Raw genomic sequence first — 20,281 nt, 5'->3', positions numbered from 1 at the left:
GCTGGGGGGGTGTGGGGGGGTGGAAGGTGTGAGGCTCTCACCAACCAGGTGGAACCTCCTGTCCTGCTGCTACCTGCTTCCACTGTCCTCTATGGTGGCAGCGCAGACCAGGGGCCTAGGAGGCAACTCTGCCCCAGGAGCCCAAGAAGTAGCGTGGAATTTGAGCACTGGACCCTTGCGGCCTGACCAGTGATGGCGCCACCGCAGCAAGTTCAACCTTAGGCCTCCTGCAGCAGACTGGGTGGGGCCAGCAGGTGGCGCTGTGCTGTCTGCAGTCACCTGGGACAGGAGAAGCCCTCTCCTCCGTCATACACCTGCACACAGCAGGTGCTCTGTCAACAAGCCAGAGGCTACACGCTGAACAGACGAGGCGCACCGCATTACCTGCAATGCGGATGACTGCCCTCTCCGCAGGGTCCAAGACACTCCCATTGCCCCCGGAGCCCCCTCCACGTCTGCGACTCCGCTGTGTCTTCCCCAGGTTCCAGGGCAGTGTGTCCCCAGGGCTGGGCGAGCTGCTGCCTCCGTTGGAGCCGTCCTCAGCCGTTGGCTGCTCCTGGTGGTCCTCCCCCGACATGGCCTCCTGGAGAGGGGGCAGGAGGGCGTCACAGCTCCGGGAGCATACTGCATACTGGCCCCCCACCTTAGCCTACCCCACCCCATCCACTCTATCACCTGGACACTGAAACCCACACCTCTCCTCTGTCCCACCTCATGCACACAGACCCCCACCCTCTCAACTCCAATATCCAGGACACTGTCCCCCATCCACAGCTGGCCTCTCCCCCTCCAGCGCACCCCTCAGACACCACACAGTGACGCCTCCCAGACACTGAGCTCACTCCCTCCAGTCTATCACCAGGACATTGACCCCCCCCCCACTGACTACCACTCCCTTCTCTTTCTTAGTCACTCAAACTCTGACCCCTCTACGTTGTCATCGATGGGCTCACCCCAGCAAAGGGCACTGCCCCCATCCTCCACCCTCCACCCTGTCCCACGGGAAGGGCGGAGGTGGTCACTTTCACTCGGACACTGACCCTCCCTTCCTCCCCATCACTCAGGCACTGGCCTCCACCTCCTCCACCCCAAACCTGGACCCTGTCTCCTCCAAACCTCTAGATCGGCAGGAAAGCCAGGCCACCCCTCCCCTCCCATCAGGGAAGGGCCCTGACCCCATCCCCTGTACAATGGCCCTCTACCTTCAAGCTGCCTTCAGCCTCTAGGACTCTCCATGGCCGCACCCTACCCCCAGCCCCGCACAGTCCCACCTCGGTCTCCGCAGTGAACACCTATAAATAGCTGGAGCCGCAGCGGCGTGGGCCGCTGGAGCTGGGCTGCCGCAAGGCTGGGAGGGAGCTCGGACCGCCGCTCCAGCAGCTCACCCTGCACGCACACACACCCGCACCGCCAGCGCTGCCAGAGCGCAGGCACACCCACGCGCGCGCACTTCTCAGCTAATCCCCCCCAAGAGCGCTGGCGTGCGAGAGGTGAATGGCCCTCTGTCCCGGCGGGGGTGGGGTGGCGTGGGGGCACAATGTGGGCACTGTGCCTCTGCCCTCAAGCTAAAGGCTGAGGCGGCAGCGGGCACGGAGCTGGGGGCCACTCTGTCCCGCCCCGCCTCCCACAGGCCGCCTCTGCTCCTGCCCCCAGCCTGGCTCCCCGCGGCTGTCCGCGCCAACCCAACCGTCTTTCCTGCCCACACCCAGGGCACCGCCCGACCAGTTCCGCAGTCTCGGGCGCGCAGAGGTGGTGTCCTCCGGAGGGAGGACGGGCCGCGACAGGGCCCCTAGTTCCGGGACGCCTGCGGCCGGAGAGCCCCCACCCCCACACACACACCTCTCAGCTTTTGCACGGTGTGCGCCTCTCCATCCCAGCCCCGGTCTTACGTGCCTGGTAGCTCAGCTCGGCTAGGCTCAGCCGCTGCTGCCAGACTGCTCGGACCCGGAGAGCCGCGGAGGCGATGCAGGCGGGGCGAGCCCGGAGCCCCGCCCCGGCTCCAAACCGAGCGCCGCCCGTGTGATCTGGGGGCCCGTGCGCGCGCGCGCGCCAGGGCAGGGGCTCACCGAGGCGGCGGGTCTGGAATGTGAGCGCCGCTCCGCCTGGGCAGCGCCCCCATCGCGCGCACCCCTATGGCGGGGCACAGCCGTCTCCCCCACGCGTACAGGGCGGGCCGGTTGGCAAGGAGACATTGTTGAGGGAGCATGCGTGACACTAAGGCGACGTGGGGTCGCTCGGGTGCGCGCTCGGTCCGGCCTCGCCGGCTGCCCAGGACCACCCCGAAGGAGCAGCGGTCTCTGCCCCCTCCGCCCCTGCCCCTAGGCACGGAGAGGTCCCTCCCCCACCTCGACAGAGATCGACCCGGGGCTCCATCAAGTCCTCCATCAGGTTTCACGTTTATTCAAATGACAGAGTCCGCTTGGGCGAGGTCTGGCAGAGGCGGGGGTGTTGGGCTCTGGGTCCTCTGCCCCAGCTCTGCTGAACCCTGGTGGTTGGTCAGGCTCAGGCGGGTACCAGACCCCAGCCCTTGTCGCACCACCGGTCTCCGCACCGCAGCAGGTGGCAGGGACACCCCCAGGGGCAGCTCAGGCAGCCCAGGGGACGGTAAGGCTGTGCGGAGCGGGCGCCTGGGGAGCCTGAGGCCAAAGGCAGGGTCATGCGGGGCCTCTAGAGATAAGTGGCTGGGAAGTGGCCCAAGAGCTCAGAGGGGTTCCCGGGGGAAGCCTGGGGCCTGTGCTCGCACGTGATGAGGTGGGTGGGCAGCGCCTGGGTGTCGTGAAAGATGACGAAGATGCTGGGCTGGTGGAGGCAGTCCACAGCGCTGTCGTAACGTAGGAGCGTGTGGCCCGGGGCCCGGAGAGGGGGCGCCCGCAGCCCCCGGCGGCCTTGCCCGTAGTCTCCCGTCAGTACCCTCGCCACAAACACAGCCTTGTGGCCGTAGGCGTTGGGGGGCGAGTAGCGGTCTTGCACAGACAGGGAGGCACGCTTGGCGAAGTACACGCCCTGCCCGTAGAGCGTGCCTGCGGGCGGAATGGGCGCGGGTCAGGCTCGCCAGTGTCGGCCGAGCCCCCCCACCCCACTCCGCCTGGTCCCAGTCTCACCATTGCGGCCGCAGAAGCTGCGGTTGAAGCCATACGCGCAGATGTCAGAGACAGCGGTTGCTGTGGTGCCGTGATACAGCACGTGCTCGGCTGGGCGCCGCTCACAACGTTGCACCAAGCGCTCCCGGTGCAGCTCGTACTGCTGCCGCAGCAGCGGGTGCAACACGCGTTCCACCTGCGGGGGCAAGGCAGCAACTTGTGGAGACCCTCCCTGCCCTCTGGGGGTGGAGGGCAGAGCTGAGCCGTGTTGGAGGAGGTGGGGAACTGGGGAGACTGCACAGCTCCAATCATGCTCTGTCCAGCAGCAGACATTCGGCGGGGTCCTTTGCCACCTGGATGGGGCCCCAAGTGGCAACTTGAGGGCTTCCAGGGAGGCCTGCAGGTGGCAAACGCAAGCACTCACCAGCACCAGCACCCACAATTGGGGCCTCCGCAAACAAAGGATGAGCCAGGTGCCCACACCGCCCACGGGACTTCACTCCCAATACCAAGAGATACCCTCTGGAGACCCTCAGTGCCGGGAAGACCAAGGCGACCTGCCCCACTGTCAGCTGTGGAGGACCCAACAGCTTCTGAACTCGTCTAACTAGTCTCTGTGGAAGGGTGCGAAAGAATATCACATCCACAGGACAGGAAGTAGCCGCCAAGAAACCTCACGCTAGTGAGTTCCCACATCAAGAATGGAACTGATGAACTGTTAAAAATATATATTTTTTAAAAGAATGGAATTGCTGAATAAATCCAGTGGGTAGGCCGAATAATATGGAGATGGAGTTAAGGAGTGACTCAGAGTGCAGAGCTAAAGAAAAGAGGTGGAAACTGAGAGGGCAGGTGAGGGAGGAGGGCTGAGATCTGCGTCACAGGGATTCAAGAAGAGGACGGACAGGTGACCAGCCAGTGAGGACAACGGGAGGCAGTTTCCCTGAGCTGAAGGTGGCATCTTTGGGTGGAAAGGATCCATAACATGCCAAGGACAATAGGGAAGGACACCTACCTGCCGGAAAACTTCAACCTCCAATGTGAAAGACTCTAGAAGTGTATACACATACACACCACCACCACCACCACCACCACCACTGTCAACATGCAAATGGACAATGTTCTCAGCCTGGGCTTCTCACTGCCCACACTGGATGCTAAGAGACCACAGAGATTTTTTTAACTTTCTAAGAACAAACATTTTTAAAGAGAAAAGAAAACAAGTAATGTCTTTCAAGGATCTGGAGGAAAACATTTTGATCCTGGACACTCTATCCGGCCCAACAATTCACGGTGAGGACAAAATCAGGACATAGGCAAGAACCAGCTGTTCTCATTTCACAGAAATGTCTTAAACAAACTCATGGCAACTTTTGTTTGAAAAAGAATAGTAGACACCAATATCAACTCATAGTTGCAAACTGCCTCTAACTGTAAAAGGCAACTCAATTTAAAAGTCCACGCTGTACTACTCATTCCAGAAGATACTTCTACTGAACAGAAAAGAATCTATGCAAAAGGGTGACCAGGGGGCACAGAGAGTGACCCAGCAGCCAAGCACAGCCACAGAAAAAATGGAGAAAGTGAAAACAATTGAGACCCATTGGTCCTTGAATCCTAGAATATTCTCTTTTACGCACCCCAGTTTTAATAATTAGAATTTCATTTCCCTATTTGCCATATGGTTCAGCGGTAAATATTTTCTCATTATCATTATATATCCAGCAACCTATGGCCCAAGGATGGAGCTTCATGATGGTTACAGAATAGAAGATGACGTTTGTCAACCTTGCTGACAACAAAAATAATGTAACCAACCAAACTGAGATTGGAAGAGGGAGGTGGAAGCGGAAGTGGGAGGAGGCCATCCTGCTCCTCTTCTACACAGAAAGGCAAGAAACAGTTTCTCAAGTTATTAAGTGAAAAGAAAAGACTGAAGTGTACCCTCCAGAGTCACAGAGGTGCTCGCGGAAGACTCACAAGCCCGGAACTAACAAGACTGGCCAGGGAGTCAGGGGCACCAGCACAGTGTGTCTCTCCTCCATCAGAACACAGAAGTGACAGCGGCAAGGTCCAGAGTGGAGGAAAAGTACTTTATCCAAAGTGCCAGCAGTCATCTCCCCGAAGACGGGGCCAGGTCTGGGGAAGGCGACAGGTTATGCATTTCTGACCAGCTCAGGTTGCCGAGGTCCAACTTGATGCATCAGGAGTCAAGAGCGTCGGACTAGCACCCAGCACGGGGAGCCCGGCCGTCCTTCCTTCTCCCATGTCCAGCCAGCCCTTGGGGAGCCTTCCCTGTCAGCTGGGCGCATCCACCCGGCTTCCTGCTCCAGCTATGCCCGCCCATCTTCCCTCCTTCCTCCCCTCCATAACCAGCTCATTTTCACATTTGTCACACTGGTCCTGGTCCTCAGCTCCCAGTTACTCTTCGCTGCCGCGGCCTGAACTCTGGCACTGCCCTCACACTCGCTCGCCAGGAGACCAGCCTGGCAGGGCCTCCTCCTCAGTCCTGCCTGCTGGCCACACAGACATGTGGACCTCACCGCCCTCCAACAACTCCCTCCATGGCCTCCGGAGTCCTTCATCAGCCTCTTCTCTGGGACTCCCGGGGTTTCCCTATGGCTGCCACCAGCTGGTCCCAGCCTTTTTTGAAGCATTCTCGTACTCAGAGTTGGCATATTTAGCAAGTGAAACTACAGGGGGCCACGCAGTGTTGCAGGAAGCCCTCCTTTTGCAGGCGCTGACCTGTCGGAGGCAGAAGAGCCCCTAGAAAGCAAGCACTAGGCACGTGTCTGTGGGAGGGGTAATCCTCACAGTAGCCACGAGATGGCACCACCACCTCATGCTCCAGACAAGAAGCAGCGTGGAGGGTCACACCCTCTGGTGTACCTGGCAGAGCGAGACCTTGGCTCAGGCTTGTCAGATCCTGGGATCCCCAATCCCTATGCCCTTCTGGCTGCCCCGCCCAGCCTTGGTGAACGTGTGCTGGGCAGGAACGGGGCTGGGAGCCTGGAGCTTCCAGCCTGCCCCGTGCTGGGCAGCTCCTGGCCAGCTGACCATGACATGCAAGAATGGAAGCCCACAGGCTATGCAAGGTGAAAACTGTGGCATGAGCCCAGGAGGCCATGAGGCTGACAAGACAGTGTGGACTTACCCGGATGATGTGGACCCTGCTGTGGACAGCATCCAGCGTGTCGTAAAAGGCCTGAACCACCGCCTGGAACTCCCTGCTGCTCTCGCCCAGACACTCCAGCCTACCCAAGGGCCCGTTCGGCATCTGCTGGGGTACTGACACATGGGGGAGGAAGAGGGTCCGGGCCATGCCTGGGGTACTGCTCCCCGAGAACTGGCCCACCCCACTCCCCAGTCCCAGGTTGCACTCACAGGTGGGGCTCGAAGCCTCCGAGACACAGGCCACACTCTGATCTCGGGGGCCAGCCAGCAGTGCCGCTAAGTGGCGGGCTGCACGGCTGGGCTGGGCCCCAAAGCCACGGAGGATGGCACATTCACTGTCAAGGGTCACACTCACGCTGTGGCACCGCTCCAGGCGGGCACACAGCTCCGCAGGCAGCACGTGGCCCCGGAGCCCCACCATCTCCTCCCGGAGATGAAGCTCCAAGGCGGCCGCTACGGCCCGGTCCAGCTCGTCCATATCCTGCTCAAAGGCTGCATGCACCACCAGCTGGGCCTGGCCAGCAGCCCCACAGGGGAGCTCTCCCGCCTCCCACAGGCTTGGCTCCAGCAGTGACAGGGCAAGGGCCTGCTGCAGGGCAGCAGCCTCCTTCTGTTCAGCTAGCTGGCCCTGTGGCTGCAGTGACTGGTGGAGAGCCAGCTGTAGTGCGGCCTCCTCCTCCAGCCGCCCCGGTGCCCCCGTGCTGGGGGCCAGGGGCTCTTCACCAGCCCTGGGGGCAGGCTCCTCCTCAGGTTCCTCTTCACCCAGCTCCAGGGGTGGCCAGTCCTCCCCATCCAGGCCCTCCAGGGTGGCCAGCATCTCTTGGACCTCCTCTGAGGACAGGGAGAGGCACTGGGTGAGGGATCAAGCCCAGCCAGGTGGGGCTGAGGATACGATGAGTCGAGGACCAGGTGAAAGATGGGAAGAGGGTTGAGGGGGCACGGGGTCAGACAGGTGGGAGAGCAGAGCAGGGCAGAGGGTGAGGTCACAGAAGGGCCATGGGATGTGCTAGACGTCCCCAGGGAGCCCTACCCAGGCTCGGGTTCTCCTGGTCACTGCCTGAGGGAGACAGAGTGCGGTACTGGCCAGAGAGGGCCTGGAGGGCCTCAGTGGGGTCCACCTGTCAGGAGAGAATGCCAGGCCTCTGAGCGGGGGTGGAGGAGGCACAGGGGCTGAGGTTTGAGAAAGGGGAGGGCAGGGGGAGGCTCCATGGCTACCTCGCTAGGGTCCATGTCCAGGGTGTCCCTGGCCAGACGCTCCGTCCCAAAGACACACTGGAACTGAGCCTCCAGCCCCCGAAGGAGGTGCTGCCCCTGTGGACCCAGCAGGAACCTGGCGCTGCCCGGGTGCTTCAGGCTCAGCATGTGACAGCTCACGCTGCACAGCAGACTTTGCAGGAAGTCCTCGGCTGCCTGGCACGGGGCCAGGGCTCCACAGAGCTGCAGGACCACAGGGGAAGGGAACAGTTTGCAGGTCTAGGGCACAAGAAAGATCCCAGATACCCACCCCATACCCCCCACTGGGAGAGTGGGCCAAAGGTGAGGAATCCACAGAGGTCACTCACCCGAAAGCCAGTCACATCTGATCCTTCCAGTGGGAAGAGGGCAACGTCTCCCAAGCCAGCAAGCAGGTCCTCGTGATAGAGCTGTATGAAGCGCATGGCTCCCGGCTCCATCGACAGCACCACTTCCACCAGCCCCTCCTGCTCCGGTGACCCCACATGCCCCAGGCTCTCCATCCCTTCCTGCTCTGGTGACCCCACAGGCCACAGGCTCTCCAGCCACTCCTGCTCCGGTGACTCCACAGGCCACAGGTTCTCCAGCTCTTCCTGCTCCGGTGACCCCACATGCCCCAGGCTCTCCATCCCTTCCTGCTCCGGTGACTCCACAGGCCACAGGTTCTCCAGCTCCTCCTGCTCTGGTGACCCCACAGACCCCAGGTTCTCCAGCTTCTCCTGCTCCGGTGACCCCACAGGCCCCAGGCTTTCCAGCCACTCCTGCTCTGGAGACCCTGTGGCAATCTCTGAGCCTACTGGGCCTGGAGATCCTGTAGGACCCAAGCTCACCAGCCCTGCCTGCCCCAGTGACCCCATGGGCCCCGAGCTAAGTGGCCTAGTCTGTTCCAGAGACCCAATGGGACCTGTACTTAGAGAGGCTCTCGATTGTCCTGGTGGCTCCTCAGAGCCCGAGATCACAGTCCCCGCATCCATCAGTGCCCTCGCTGGCCCTCCAGCCTCTAGGTGAGCATGCTCAGTGGCCCCATGCCCCAACTTGGCTGAGTGGTCCCTTCTGCTGGTGTTCTCATCCAGCCCCTCAGGCTCCAGGACGTCGTAGTGGGGGACGAGGTTCAGCTCTGAGCCTTGCAGCTGGTGTTCCTGCTGCAGCACCCGCTCAGCCGCTGGGAGGAAGAGAGAGGACGAGGCCGTCAGGGCTCTGAGGGATGGGAGGGCAGCCCGGCTCTGCAGCCCCATTCACCTTGCCACTGCTGGAAGGAGACGACGGTGCCCAGGGCCCCGGGCAGGCTGCGCAGGCCATCCAGGGGACCGCCCCCACTGCGGGGCTCATTCTCCAAGTACAGCTCCAGCAGCAGCAGGTCCACAGGGGAGGAGCCCCCCAGCACACGCACAGCTCGGGCCTGTGGCACCCGCACCACAGATACCTGGTCCCCCTCCAGGCTCAGGGTCCGGGCCTGCTCCTCCAGCACACGGACTTCTGTGGGGGAGGTGCGAGTTGGCTCAGGACATCTCCCCTAATGGCACACCTGCCCTAGTCCCGCCTCTCACCTGTCTCAGAGAGGGGCTTGGGCAGCTGCACCAGGGCCCGGTCTGGTCGGGGACTGTCCAGGGCACGGCAGGCCTGCTCAGGGTGTCCGATGGCCCGCAGCAGGGCCTGGACGTGTTGCTCCCAGTGCTGGGGGGTGGTGCCAGGGGGCAGTCCTTGGAGCAGCAGGCGGGCAGGAGCGCGGGGCGGGGCAGGCCGCAGGCTCAGCTGAGCATCACGAAGCTTGTGCTCCTCCTGGGCCAGGACCCGCTCTGCGTCTGCCGGGTGGGGACGAGCGGGCTGTCAGGGCCAGTGGCCTTCTGGGCCCAGCCCACCCCTTCCACCAGTCCTCTCACCTGCAGGTTCCCGGAAAGTGAGTACACCCCCGCAGCCAAGTCTCTGCCAACTCAACACAGGCCCCCCACCAGAGCGTCGGCGGTTCTCGAAGTAGAGTGTGAGCAGCTCGTCGGGGACGTGGGGGGGCAGCCCGCTGAGCTCCAGTGCCGCCCCCACCTCTGCCTCTGCCTCTGTCATCACAACCCTGGGGCCACAAGGGGGGTAGGTAGCAGCCCACAGTCCCACCCCACCGTCCCAGCCCCCTCCAGCCGCGCAGCATTTCCTGGTGCTCCCTTCATTATGGGCGGCCCACTTCCCGCACTTACACTGCTGGGGCCACCGAGCAAACACGCCTCCAGTCAGGACTCTGCAGGCAGAAGGCCTGGGTCGGAAGAAAACAAAAGTGAAACTGTGTCAGGGAAGGGGAAGGGAGGGGCCTGTGGCACTGGGCTGGGCCGGGTGGCTGCCTGGAAGGTGCTTCCCTTCCTCTGAGGAGGCCTCTCACGGAGCCTCCCACCCCACTTGCCCACCTAAGCCGGCTAAGAGCCCTCAGCAGGCCAGGAAATGTTGCTGCGCCTCCCCACTCAGTCCAGCCCACCAGCCCCATTGCCCACTGGCTGGTAGGGTAGGGGGAGTAGCAGCTGGGGCTCCTCCACTCCCACTGGCCTCTCCCTGTGAACCTCAGAATGGCCAATCACCCTCCCTATGAAATCAGCCAGGCAGCTTGAGTCATTGGCCCCACTCAGGGACCTCAAGCCACTGTGCTACCACCCCCACCCCACCCCCACAGCATGAGCAGCTGCAGGGCACGCCCCTGGCTCAGGCTGGCTCCCAAGCCCCACAGCAACCTCCCCAACCTGCTCACCTTCACACCTAGCAGGTGAGCAGGCCTCAACCTTCCTGAGTGCTGAGGGCAAGCAGCTCCCGCCCCTGACCTGCAAGTGCTTCCCCACACAGCCTTCCTCCCATCTCCTCTGCACCCACCCCATGGTTCTCTCTCCTCGGCTGTGTACCTGCCCAGTCTTCCTATCTTACGTCATCATTATCATCGTTGTCACCATGGCTAACCCCAGAAGGTGCAAGCATTGTGCCTGGCTGCAGCAAATCCTCGTTACAGAAGGGGACGCAGAGGTGCAGACGGCCATGGCAGGGCAGGCATGACACCCAGGCTACATCTTTAGAGCCCACCACACTGCCCAGGCTCCATCAGCTTCCAACCTCTCAAAGACCTGTGCCCACCATGTGCTCCACCTCCTACCTTCCGTATACACCTCAGCTCACTGAAGCCCAGCCTCCAGCCCTGCTGCCCCTCCAGCAGACTGAGGACCTGCCCAGACTGCACCCCCAGCTGCACACCTGCATCCCTGGCTGCCCCAACCCTGGTCTGAGCCTCCATCATCTCTCACCTGGATCACTACACTAACCTCCTAACTAATCTGCCACTCCCACCCACCTCCACTGTCCCTTCTCAACAGAGTGGGCCGAGTGGGCCCAGTAAGGTGGCACCAACAGCTGTTACATCTTGGGCTCATGGTAAAAGCCAAGTCCTTTGGAGGACCGGCCAGACTCAGCCTGACGAGGGACTCCAGCCCCCTCTCTGGCCCCATCCCCCCATGCTCTGCCAGCCCCAGCCTCTTCCTCCAGCGCAGACCACTTCCATCTCAATGTCCTTGCACTGGCCCTTTTCTCTGCCTGGATGGGCCTTTCCCACAGAGCCACCTGGCCGCCACTCCCTTACCTGGCTCTTAGTGGCAGGTTTAACTTGAACATGAAAGTATTTAAGGGCCTCTAACACAGGCCACTTCCACGACCCTGACCTCAACTTCATATGTGTCATTTATTATTATTTTTTTAAAGAGAGCTTCTCAAATTGTATGAGCTTCTATCCCACAAAGCCCGAATATGTCCCTGCCCACTCTGTATTTTCTCTTCCACGGAACTGACCTCCTACCACACGATACGACTTACATATCACGCGGACCCCTGCTCAGGGGTCTCCCACAGGCAGTGGTGCACTGGAGCAGCTTGGGTACGACCAGATTGTTCAAGTTTCAGGAACCAGTTGTTGAATTGGTGGTAGCTTGCAGTCAGCCATGACAGGAGTGTTTACACTACGTGCAAAAGGGGTATATCAGGGCTTCCCTTGCCAGGCCCAGCTGTTAAACATTGAACCAGTGGACACAGGACAGAGCATTTTCTGAACCAGGGCCAGGCTGGGAGAGGCCCACCATGCGACAGCCAGGAGAGCACAGGAAGGTCCACAAGCCCCAGGTGAAGACGCGCTGCTCCAGGACACCACCCTGCAGCACGTATCCCTGGCTGTGGCAGTCAGCACCCCCTTAGGAGGCCCGCTGGACCTCAGCAAGGACGTTAACTTGGCCTCCAGTCCTGGGGCATCTCAGCCTCAGCCCCTTAGCAGGGAAACCGGGCTAAGTAAGGACTGCACCCTTGCAGCCGTAAAGGTGTGCTTGAAGACAAAAGAGGATAAAAGGTCTCTCACATGGGGCCTGGGACAGTTTGCCCTCAGTGACTGGTAGGGCTGACGGAGCAATGAAATAATCAGGGCTCGTATTTGGGGACTGGGTTGGATGAAAAGTAAAGGTGGTCCGTTAAGGCCAAAGATCGGCGGTGCTTGGCAGCCTCAGCAATCCCAGGTTTAGGAATGAATTTCTCAACTCCCTGAACCAAATTGGCCAGCCCAGACCTCTGCCCCCAGAAGTGTTCAGCCCCTACAGCTCCCCTCCACCCCTTGGCAGACAGCGTGGCACGCGGGGCTCAGGCCTGGAGCTGGAAAGGAGCCAGTAGGGCGCCCGCAGCAGGTCGAGTCTGTCCAGAAGAAGCTCCGCATTCGCTGCGGAGCCCAGCCGGCCGCCCCGCCCCTCCGCCGCCTGGCCCCGCCCCGCGCCGCCGGCCCCGCCCCGCGCCGCCGGCCCCGCCCCTCCGGCCCCGCCCCGCGCCGCCGGCCCCGCCCCGTCACAAGGCCCTGCTGCGTCTTCCAGCCGCAGGCGCAGGCCCAGCCAAGCCGGCTGTGAAGCGGCTGTTGGTGCGGGTTCCGGTGCAGGCGCAGCGGCCATCCACCGCGCGGCCGCATAGCGGACACCGTGCGCACGGTCCTGAGGCGCCCCGCGAGTGGTGAGTCCCCAGTTCAGGCCCAGCAGCGTGTCTACCCGCTGAAAGTCCCGGCAGGCCGCCCCCGCCCAGCGCGGACCCCGCACAGCCGACCGGCGCCGCCGTGGGTCAGCCGGTTGGCCCCGCCGGGGCGCACAGCCCACTCGGGGCCCAAGCGGTGGCGGGGAGACAGGGAACCGCGACCTGGAGCGGGAGGGAGGGGGCGTCGCGCTGCGGCGGCAGCGGAACCCGCGGCCCGAGCGACCCCCGACCGGGTAGGAGGGCCCACCCCGCTTTCGGGGCAGGCTTCGTGGCTGCTGCCTCCACCCGCCTGGTCCCCACGCCCGCTTTGTTCCCCCGTATGTCCTCTGGTCGCTTCCATCCCCCACACACCTCCGCACCCCGCTGTTCCTGGCGTACCCCACTGGCAGGCACCTTGGCAGCCCATCCAGGCCTGCTCCCCCTACCCGGGGAACGAGGGACGGTCGGGCCCTGCTCTCAGAGACGACGGGTCAGAGCTCTCGCCGCTCACAGATGACCTGGGGATTTCCTGGAATAGAAATAGCCGCCGGCTCTGGCCCCTTAAAGCTCCTTAAGAGGCGGAAAGCGAAAGGGAGGGTCAGGGCACACCCCACACCTCCCGACCCCGCCCCCACCCCAGCCGCGACTCCGCCGGCTCCGACCCGGGAGACCCCAGCAGCGGTGAGAAGGCCCTTTCACTTGCTTCTAAGAAACAGCTAGAGCAAAATCCCGAGGCTGACAGTCGTCCCCTCACCTACCTTTGGACTTGGCCTAGAGCGGCTCCTTCTGAAGCCCCACCCCACCCTCCTGGTCCCGCCGCAGAGGCTTGGGACAGCGGGAGGCAGAGGTCATGAATCTCCCTTGTTGAATCCCGGTTCCAGGCAGCAGGTGGGGCAGCCCAAGGCTGGTTCTGGGTACTTGTCACCGCAGGGCTGACTGTTCTCTGTCTCTCCTGTAGGGGGAGACCACAGAACCTGAGGCCATGCCCCATGAGAAGAGTTTCTTGGTGTCTGGGGACAGCTATCCTCCCCCCAACGCTGGATATCCTGGGGGGCCCCAGCCCCCCATGCCTCCCTACCCTGGGGCCCCTTACCCACAGCCCCCATTCCAACCTTCCCCCTATGGCCAGCCAGGGTATCCCCAGGGACCCAGTTCCTACCCCCAAGGGGGCTACCCTCAGGACCCCTATTCCCAAGGAGGCTACCCCCAGGGCCCCTATCCCCAAGGAGGCTACCCACAGGGTCCCTACCCTCAAGGGGGCTACCCTCAGGGGCCATATCCACAGAGCCCCTTTCCCCCCAACCCCTATGGACAACCACAGGCCTTCCCGGCACAGGACCCTGGCTGTGAGTAGTTGGGCAGGGCCATGGGAAGGGCAGGGGCTCCAGACACCCACAAGTGGCGCTGACCCACCCATCCTGCTCCCCAGCGCCTCAGCATGGGAACTATCATGAAGAAGGACCCCCATCCTACTATGACAACCATGACTTCCCTGCCACCAACTGGGATGACAAAAGCATTCGCCAGGCCTTCATCCGGAAGGTGGGCTTGGGGCTGGGGGGTGGGGCAGCGGCGCTGGGCAGGGCTCTGAGCAGTTCCCTCCTCAGGTGTTCCTGGTGCTGACTCTGCAGCTGTCCGTGACTCTGTCCACTGTGGCCGTGTTCACGTTCGTCAGGGAGGTGAAGGGCTTCGTCCAGAAGAACGTCTGGACCTATTATGTCTCCTATGCCGTCTTCTTCATCTCCCTCATTGTCCTCAGCTGCTGTGGGGACTTCAGACGAAAACACCCCTGGAACCTTGTTGCACTGGTAACCCTCACTTCTGAGCCCCTGGCCCCCAGGGCCCAGCTTTCCCACCCGCCACTTCCACTGTTTGGACTGACAGAGTGGGTGGGGCAGGAGCAGCCCCCATACCCAAGGCCCTGTGTCCCCGCAGTCGATCCTGACCATCAGCTTGTCCTACATGGTGGGCATGATCGCCAGCTTCTATAACACCGAGGCGGTCATCATGGCTGTGGGCATCACCACAACTGTCTGCTTCACGGTGGTCATCTTCTCCATGCAGGTGAGAGGTCAGGGCAGTCTTTACGTGCAGGTGGGGGGCCCACAGCCATGGGGGTGGCACCCAGGGCCTGCTGTCCCCTGTGCCCACAGACACGCTACGACTTCACGTCGTGCATGGGCGTGCTGCTGGTGAGCATGGTGGTGCTGGTGGTGTTCGCCCTGCTCTGCATCTTCATCCGCAGTCGCATCTTGGAGATTGTGTACGCCTCACTTGGCGCCCTCCTCTTCACCTGCGTGAGTGAGGGGCCCCCGGTGGGTGCGAGTGCAGGTGGTGGGCGGGCAGGTGGGCGGCTCCTTCAGCACCAGTGCTGTCACCCCAGTTCCTGGCGGTGGACACCCAGCTGCTGCTGGGGAACAAGCAGCTGTCCCTGAGCCCGGAGGAGTACGTGTTCGCAGCGCTGAACCTGTACACAGACATCATCAACATTTTCCTGTACATTCTCACCATCATCGGCCGCGCCAAGGAGTAGCCAGGCCCTGCGCACACGCGTGGCCGGCATGGCTGGTGTGGCAGTGCCATTGGACCTCCCCCTTTCTCCCTGGACACAGGAAGCCCCTCCCACCCTCCTGTATGTACACTGCAGATACTTCTGTTTGGATCCTCAGTGGCTGGCATGGCCCCTTCCAGCTCTCCCACCCACCATAGGGCAGCGGGGCAAGGTTCCTCCCATGCCACTTCCTACCCACTCACTGTTGCATGAGCCCTGTCTGCCAGCCCACCCCAGGGGGCGACACCAGGTCCCAGGGCATAGGGATCGAGGCAAAGGGTGAGGGTGCACGTCTCCCCTCCTGTCCCAGCTCCTGCCTGGAATAGAGTACCCCTTCCCCGCCCACCCCCACCCTGGAGTGCTGCCCTCTGCGGGGACCTGAGGGCTGAGGGTCTCATCCCTGTACTGAATCCTGAGGGCAGAGAGGATAGAATATTTTGGGGGAGGAGGACGCCTTCCTCTCATTATGCTGTCTTTAAAATTCCAATAAACGGGAACCTCTGCTCTCTGTGCTCTTCTCGTCACTCTTCTCACGGCCACTTCCTCCGTGAGGTGGGAGGGGGCTCTAGGCACTGCTGGGATGGTGCAGAGGGCAGGACTAGGCGCTGACAGTGGGGCTAGCTTGCTGCAGGGGTTCACGACAGCAGCTGGTCCTTCTCGGCCCACTTGTGCCTCCCTTCTGCACTCTCCCAGCCGCAGCGTAAGGTATGTGCCAGGATTCCCAGCTGTTGGACAGCCACCCTGAGGCTCCCAGAAGCTAAACCTGGTGCGTGGGTCACACGATGGTAAGTGGCCTGACTGTGTCTGCCACTCACTCCTGGGAACTGCATAGCATGATGGAGGGTCTTGTGAGATCCTTACATGTCACCCTGGGCCAGAGGGGCAGCGAGTGGCCTAGGTCACTGACCCGCCCAGAGCAGGCCTGTTATTCTCCTCAGACTGTCTCTGCAGGGCCCCCAGGGAGCCCATCCTCGGGCACCTGCTATGCTGCCCAGGCCTGGCTCAGATGAAGGCCCTCCACACCTCTCCACCCTCCCCACGAGAAACCTGCAGACTAGAGACCCAGGCTGAGAGCTGGACAAAGACTGAGGGCTCCGCCAGCTGGCCTCTCGGCCTGCCTCTGGCACCTTCCACTGGCCTCGCCAGGCTGCGTCATTCAAAGACCATCAGCCCAGCTTGTGCGTGCCTTACCCTGTGGTTCTTCCTGCCCCAACTCTGGAGCCCTCAGCCATCAGGCCCTGGCTCCAGGGTGCATTCAGAGGTCAGCCAGCTGTCCATATCCTCACCCTCCCCACAGAGGGTCCCTCCATGGCCCGGGCCCCCGCTCTGTCTGAGGGCCTCCCTGCCCTGAGCCCTCCTGAGCTCCGAACCCCAGTAGACGGTTCTCACTGCAGCCTTCTCCCACAGGACTCTCTGTCCAGTTTGGCCTGAGAACCCTCTCCTGGGGCAGCCCATCAACCCCCTCTAATTGACACCAGCATCCCAGCATCTGTGAAGGGACCCACACACTGCAAGTCAGCACCCCCCCCCCAATATCCGCAGGCACCTCAGTTGTGGCTTGCCCAAAGCACAGTTTGCCCTCCCCCTAACCTTCTGCTCCTGCATTACCTCCGTCAACAGTATCCACCCCAGCCGCCTGGGCCAGAAAGGGAGCAGTTCTCTCCCCTCATTCATGCCACCTCACTCCCGTGCGCCTGCCGCCTCCCCCTGCCTCCCAAGGCCTCCTCGTGCTCACCGTCAGCTCACCTCTGTAAACTCAGACAATTGCCGGCGGGTTGAAGTTCAGATGCCTTGCCTGGCATGCAGTCCCCGCCATATGCCCACTGGCTGCTGCAGCTGACCTCCTGCTGTCCCCTTGCCCCTCCAGCCCAGGCCTGACCTGGTACAGCCTGAGCCACAGGCAGGCCCCACTTCCCCAGGCTGGTATGTACACTGCCTTCCCAGCCACCGGCCCCTTCTGGCATCCACCTCGCCCTGCAGCGCAGCTGCCCAGAACTGCCCCTTGGTCACTCTACTCTGTTCACATGCTGAGCACTGGGCAGGTGACACAGCACCCCTTCCCCACCTCCCCCGGCAGCTGTCTACTTGAGCAGGAGCAGGCCCTGTCCGGGGTGCCCTGCCCCCGGGACTCTGCTCCGTGTTAGCTCACAGGCCCAGCAGGATGTTACCCTGAGGAGGAAACATGGAGCATTCACGTGGCCAGAGGCAGGGCTCGGGCGTAAGCACCAAGAGAAATGTGCAAGGGCAGTGTTTCCTTGAGGAGTTCAAGGAGGGCAAAGCTGGGCTGAGCTACCCCTGGGAGGCTCCCTGGGGACGGCTGGCATCTGGAGGTGCGGGACGGGCAGGGCAAGGACCAGGACATCTCTCCTGCAGGAGGGACAGCCAGGGCCACCCATGGGTGAGGGCTTGGACCTGTCCTGTAGCTGGAGGGGACTCCGGCAGGAGCCACAGCTGGGTGTGTGTTTGGGAAGATAAATCCAGTAAGAATGTCCAGGAGATGGCGTGGGGAGGTGAGCAGGGAGGAAGCTGCTGAGATGAGACAGGGAGGACGTATGAGCAATGTGTATGGGGGGCTTGGGGGGGTGGCCGTGGCCCTGGGGCATGGGGAGGCAGTGGCCAGGCCAGGGCAAGGTAGGCTGGGCCTGCTGTGTACCCCAAAGGAGGGGAGACTGGCCACCTCCGATCTGACTGGGGGGTCAATGTGCAGAAGGTACTCACGCTGATTCACAAAGCTGAATGGAGCCATGGCCGATGTGAAGTCAGCCAGGCTGGTTCTTCCGGTGAGGAAGGAAGCAGCCCCCGACATCTGGGAACTGGCCTGGTCCTATCAGCCAGGCCCTGGTGTCACTAGGAGCTGGCCTGGCACTCTGAGATACAGGCCCTGGTGTTCTGTCTAGAATATTAACAATTTGACACAACACCAGCATCAGACAAAGCCCCTCTGGGACCCTTCAAGACAAGACGACCACCATAGTCGTGTCTGAACACAGACAAAATACGGGCACCATCCAAGCCAAAACGAGGACCAGCAGCGCCCTGTCCTACCTAATCCGGTGGCTGCGGCCTCTACAGTGGGTGGTCCCAGCCGGCCTCCAGTCTGTCCTTCCAAAGATGTGCCACAGAATGGCTCCCCCTCCTGACAGCACCCAACCCAAAGCAGAGCCCTGCTCCTTGAAGCCCTCCCGGCTCACCCACAAACCCAATCCCAGTAAGTCCGTTCCAGCACCCACTTCATGTGACCCCCGACTCCCACTCTCAACACATTAAATTGCTAGATCAAATATTCTTACACTTTCAAATATACACAGCCAAGCAGGAATGCCAGAAACAAATGTGAAGGGGACCCTTCCGCCACGAGGGAAGAGTTGCAGCTCTGCGCTCTGGAGAGTTGCGCTGAGGAAACAAGCAGGCGGCGTTCAAGACACACCTGGGAAGGAGCCCTGGCTGGGCCCCAGGACTCCACCCGGAAGCATGGGGGGCTCCACCCGGGTCTTAAGGATACGGCCTCACCGAAACCACAACCAGACTTGACCCAGCTCTGCCCCGATGGTTGAAGGTCATCAGCACCACACTACCCACCCGGCAAAGGGCAGGGTGAACGTCTGGAAGAAGTTAACACCATCTATAACCTCTATGGTCTTCATACACAGTATCAGTTAAAAGTCACTACACATTTCAAAAAACGGCGATGTGACTGAAATGCAAGAGGAAAAATGAGATGACAGAAACAGATCTAGAGGTGACACAAAGACTGGAGATAGCAAAAGAAGGACTTTAAAATAAATGATTAACATGTAAAGGGGAATGCAGAGGGAAATGGAGAAATGAAGAGGATTATATGGAGAATGTCCCCAGAGAACTGGATTCCATAAAAGGAATCAAAGTGAGCATTTTGAATGGAAAAATACAATTAACTGAAACTTAAAATTTAATAGATGGCTTTAACAGCAGATTAGACAAGTCAGGAAAAAGAATCAGGAACTGAAAGGTCAACAGAAAATACCCAAACTCACAAAGAGGAAAAAAGGATGGATGGAGGGACAGTAGGTGGGAGTGGGGAGAAAAGTAAAAAATACACACAGCGGAGCCCCAGGAGAACGGAGAAACAATGGAGAAGTAACTTCTAAAGAGATAATGCTGAAAAGTTTCCCAAACCAGTAAGATATCAACCCATGATCTACCAAAACTGACACAGAAATGTTATGCTGACCTCATCAAATTCCCTAATTTCTTTTTTGAGCTCAGCGTTTCAATTTGAATTGTGTCCCCTCTAAATCCATATGTTGGGGTCCTGACTCCCAGGACCTCAGAACGTGACCTTATTTGGAAACTGAGTCATTGCAGATGGAATGAATTAAGGTAGGAGGTGTGATCAAAAGATATGGTGAATGTTTAAGCTAAAAAAAATTATTACAGTAAAAGACACATTACCATTAATCCCCCTCAAAATATTCCCCCTCGATTTGAACACACTTATCCCATTATTCTTGCTACTTTCTGAAGCGGTTCTGGAAGTCCTCTTTTGTGTCTTTAGTTTGTGTCTTTAGATGTGCTGTCATGGCTGCCTCGATGTCCTGAATCGATTCAAAATGTTTTACCTTTCATGGGCATTTTGACTTTGGGGAAGAGCCAGAAGTTGTATGATACCAGGTCTGGTGAATAAGGTGGATGAGGACACACTGTAATGTTTTTATTTGACAGAAATTTCCATACCAGAAGCGATATGTGACATGGAGCCTTTCCGTCGTGATCAAAACATATGGTGAATGCTGCTGCCGAGTGCCATCCAACGGAAAGGCATGGATCTTCAATACGGGAAGCGGCACATCGAACCTTAGTAACTGTGTGACAAGTTTCAACTTGTTCAGTGCAATCAGTTGGGTATGAACTGTGGTTGAGAGAAGGTGTGTTTTAAAGTGTGCCGTAAGTCATCTTCCATCGTGACAACGCTCCGTGTCACACATCACTTCTGGTACACGGCAGTTTCTGTCCAATAATAACATTATGGGGTGTCCTCATTGACCTTATTCATCGATCTGCACTGTGTGACTTCTGGCTCTTCCCAAAGTCAAAATGGTTCAGGACATCGAGGCAGCCACGACAGTGCAACTAAAGACACTCACAGAAGAGGACTTCCAGAACTCGTAAGTCCTACTGGGGAAGGGTGGGCCCCTAGGGCAGTAAGATCGGTATCTTTTTGAAAAGGGAGATTTGGACACGGATGCCTTTTCTGTCTCTGGCTGCTGCAGCGAGA

General features: G+C 60.3%; 3 protein-coding genes across 13 annotated transcripts in view; 1 reads left to right on the top strand and 2 right to left on the bottom strand.

Moving 5' to 3' along the window:
* The window catches only part of PLEC (plectin), a 52,769-nt gene extending 50,676 nt beyond the window's left edge, over positions 1-2,093 (bottom strand). For 2 of the 6 annotated variants that reach the window (XM_074316492.2, XM_074316495.2), the window contains exons 1-2: positions 1,894-2,093; positions 385-583 (exon numbers count right to left, since the gene is read on the bottom strand). In XM_074316492.2, coding sequence (XP_074172593.2) covers positions 385-577 — 193 coding nt within the window. In that variant the 5' untranslated portion in view covers positions 578-583; positions 1,894-2,093. Of the gene's footprint in view, positions 1-384; positions 584-1,202; positions 1,325-1,839 lie in introns of those variants that run through there. The other 4 variants (XM_074316496.2, XM_074316501.2, XM_074316493.2 and 1 more) reach the window with 4 other exon arrangements.
* Positions 2,094-2,377: 284 nt separating this feature from the next.
* Positions 2,378-13,441, bottom strand: PARP10 (poly(ADP-ribose) polymerase family member 10). 6 transcript variants are annotated; one of them, XM_019724741.3, is made up of 14 exons: positions 13,235-13,428; positions 12,849-13,005; positions 11,316-11,458; positions 9,674-9,729; positions 9,368-9,552; positions 9,035-9,289; positions 8,727-8,963; positions 7,817-8,649; positions 7,470-7,691; positions 7,285-7,372; positions 6,465-7,085; positions 6,235-6,368; positions 3,102-3,276; positions 2,378-3,020 (listed from the first exon to the last, which is right to left on the bottom strand). In XM_019724741.3, exons 5-14 carry the CDS (start codon positions 9,543-9,545, stop codon positions 2,668-2,670), a joined length of 3,096 nt encoding a protein of 1,031 aa, XP_019580300.3. In that variant the 5' UTR covers positions 9,546-9,552; positions 9,674-9,729; positions 11,316-11,458; positions 12,849-13,005; positions 13,235-13,428; the 3' UTR covers positions 2,378-2,667. The 6 variants fall into 6 exon arrangements, with proteins under 6 accessions (XP_019580300.3, XP_019580261.3, XP_019580267.3 ...); XM_019724702.3 differs by having other exon boundaries at positions 6,235-7,085; positions 13,235-13,441; XM_019724708.3 differs by having other exon boundaries at positions 6,235-7,085; positions 12,876-13,005.
* A 17-nt stretch (positions 13,442-13,458) lies between these two features.
* Positions 13,459-15,535, top strand: GRINA (glutamate ionotropic receptor NMDA type subunit associated protein 1). Its single transcript, XM_019724774.3, has 6 exons — positions 13,459-13,822; positions 13,906-14,018; positions 14,084-14,284; positions 14,412-14,540; positions 14,630-14,773; positions 14,860-15,535. The coding sequence occupies exons 1-6, from the start codon at positions 13,459-13,461 to the stop codon at positions 15,007-15,009; spliced, it is 1,101 nt and encodes a 366-aa protein (XP_019580333.2). The 3' UTR covers positions 15,010-15,535.
* Positions 15,536-20,281: the final 4,746 nt, after the last annotated feature.

Source organism: Rhinolophus sinicus, chromosome 6, assembly GCF_057876585.1.
Source record: "Rhinolophus sinicus isolate RSI-liver-muscle chromosome 6, RSI-T2T, whole genome shotgun sequence".
Taxonomy (NCBI): Eukaryota; Metazoa; Chordata; class Mammalia; order Chiroptera; family Rhinolophidae; genus Rhinolophus; species Rhinolophus sinicus.
This window is presented reverse-complemented; position numbering and strand designations above follow the sequence as displayed.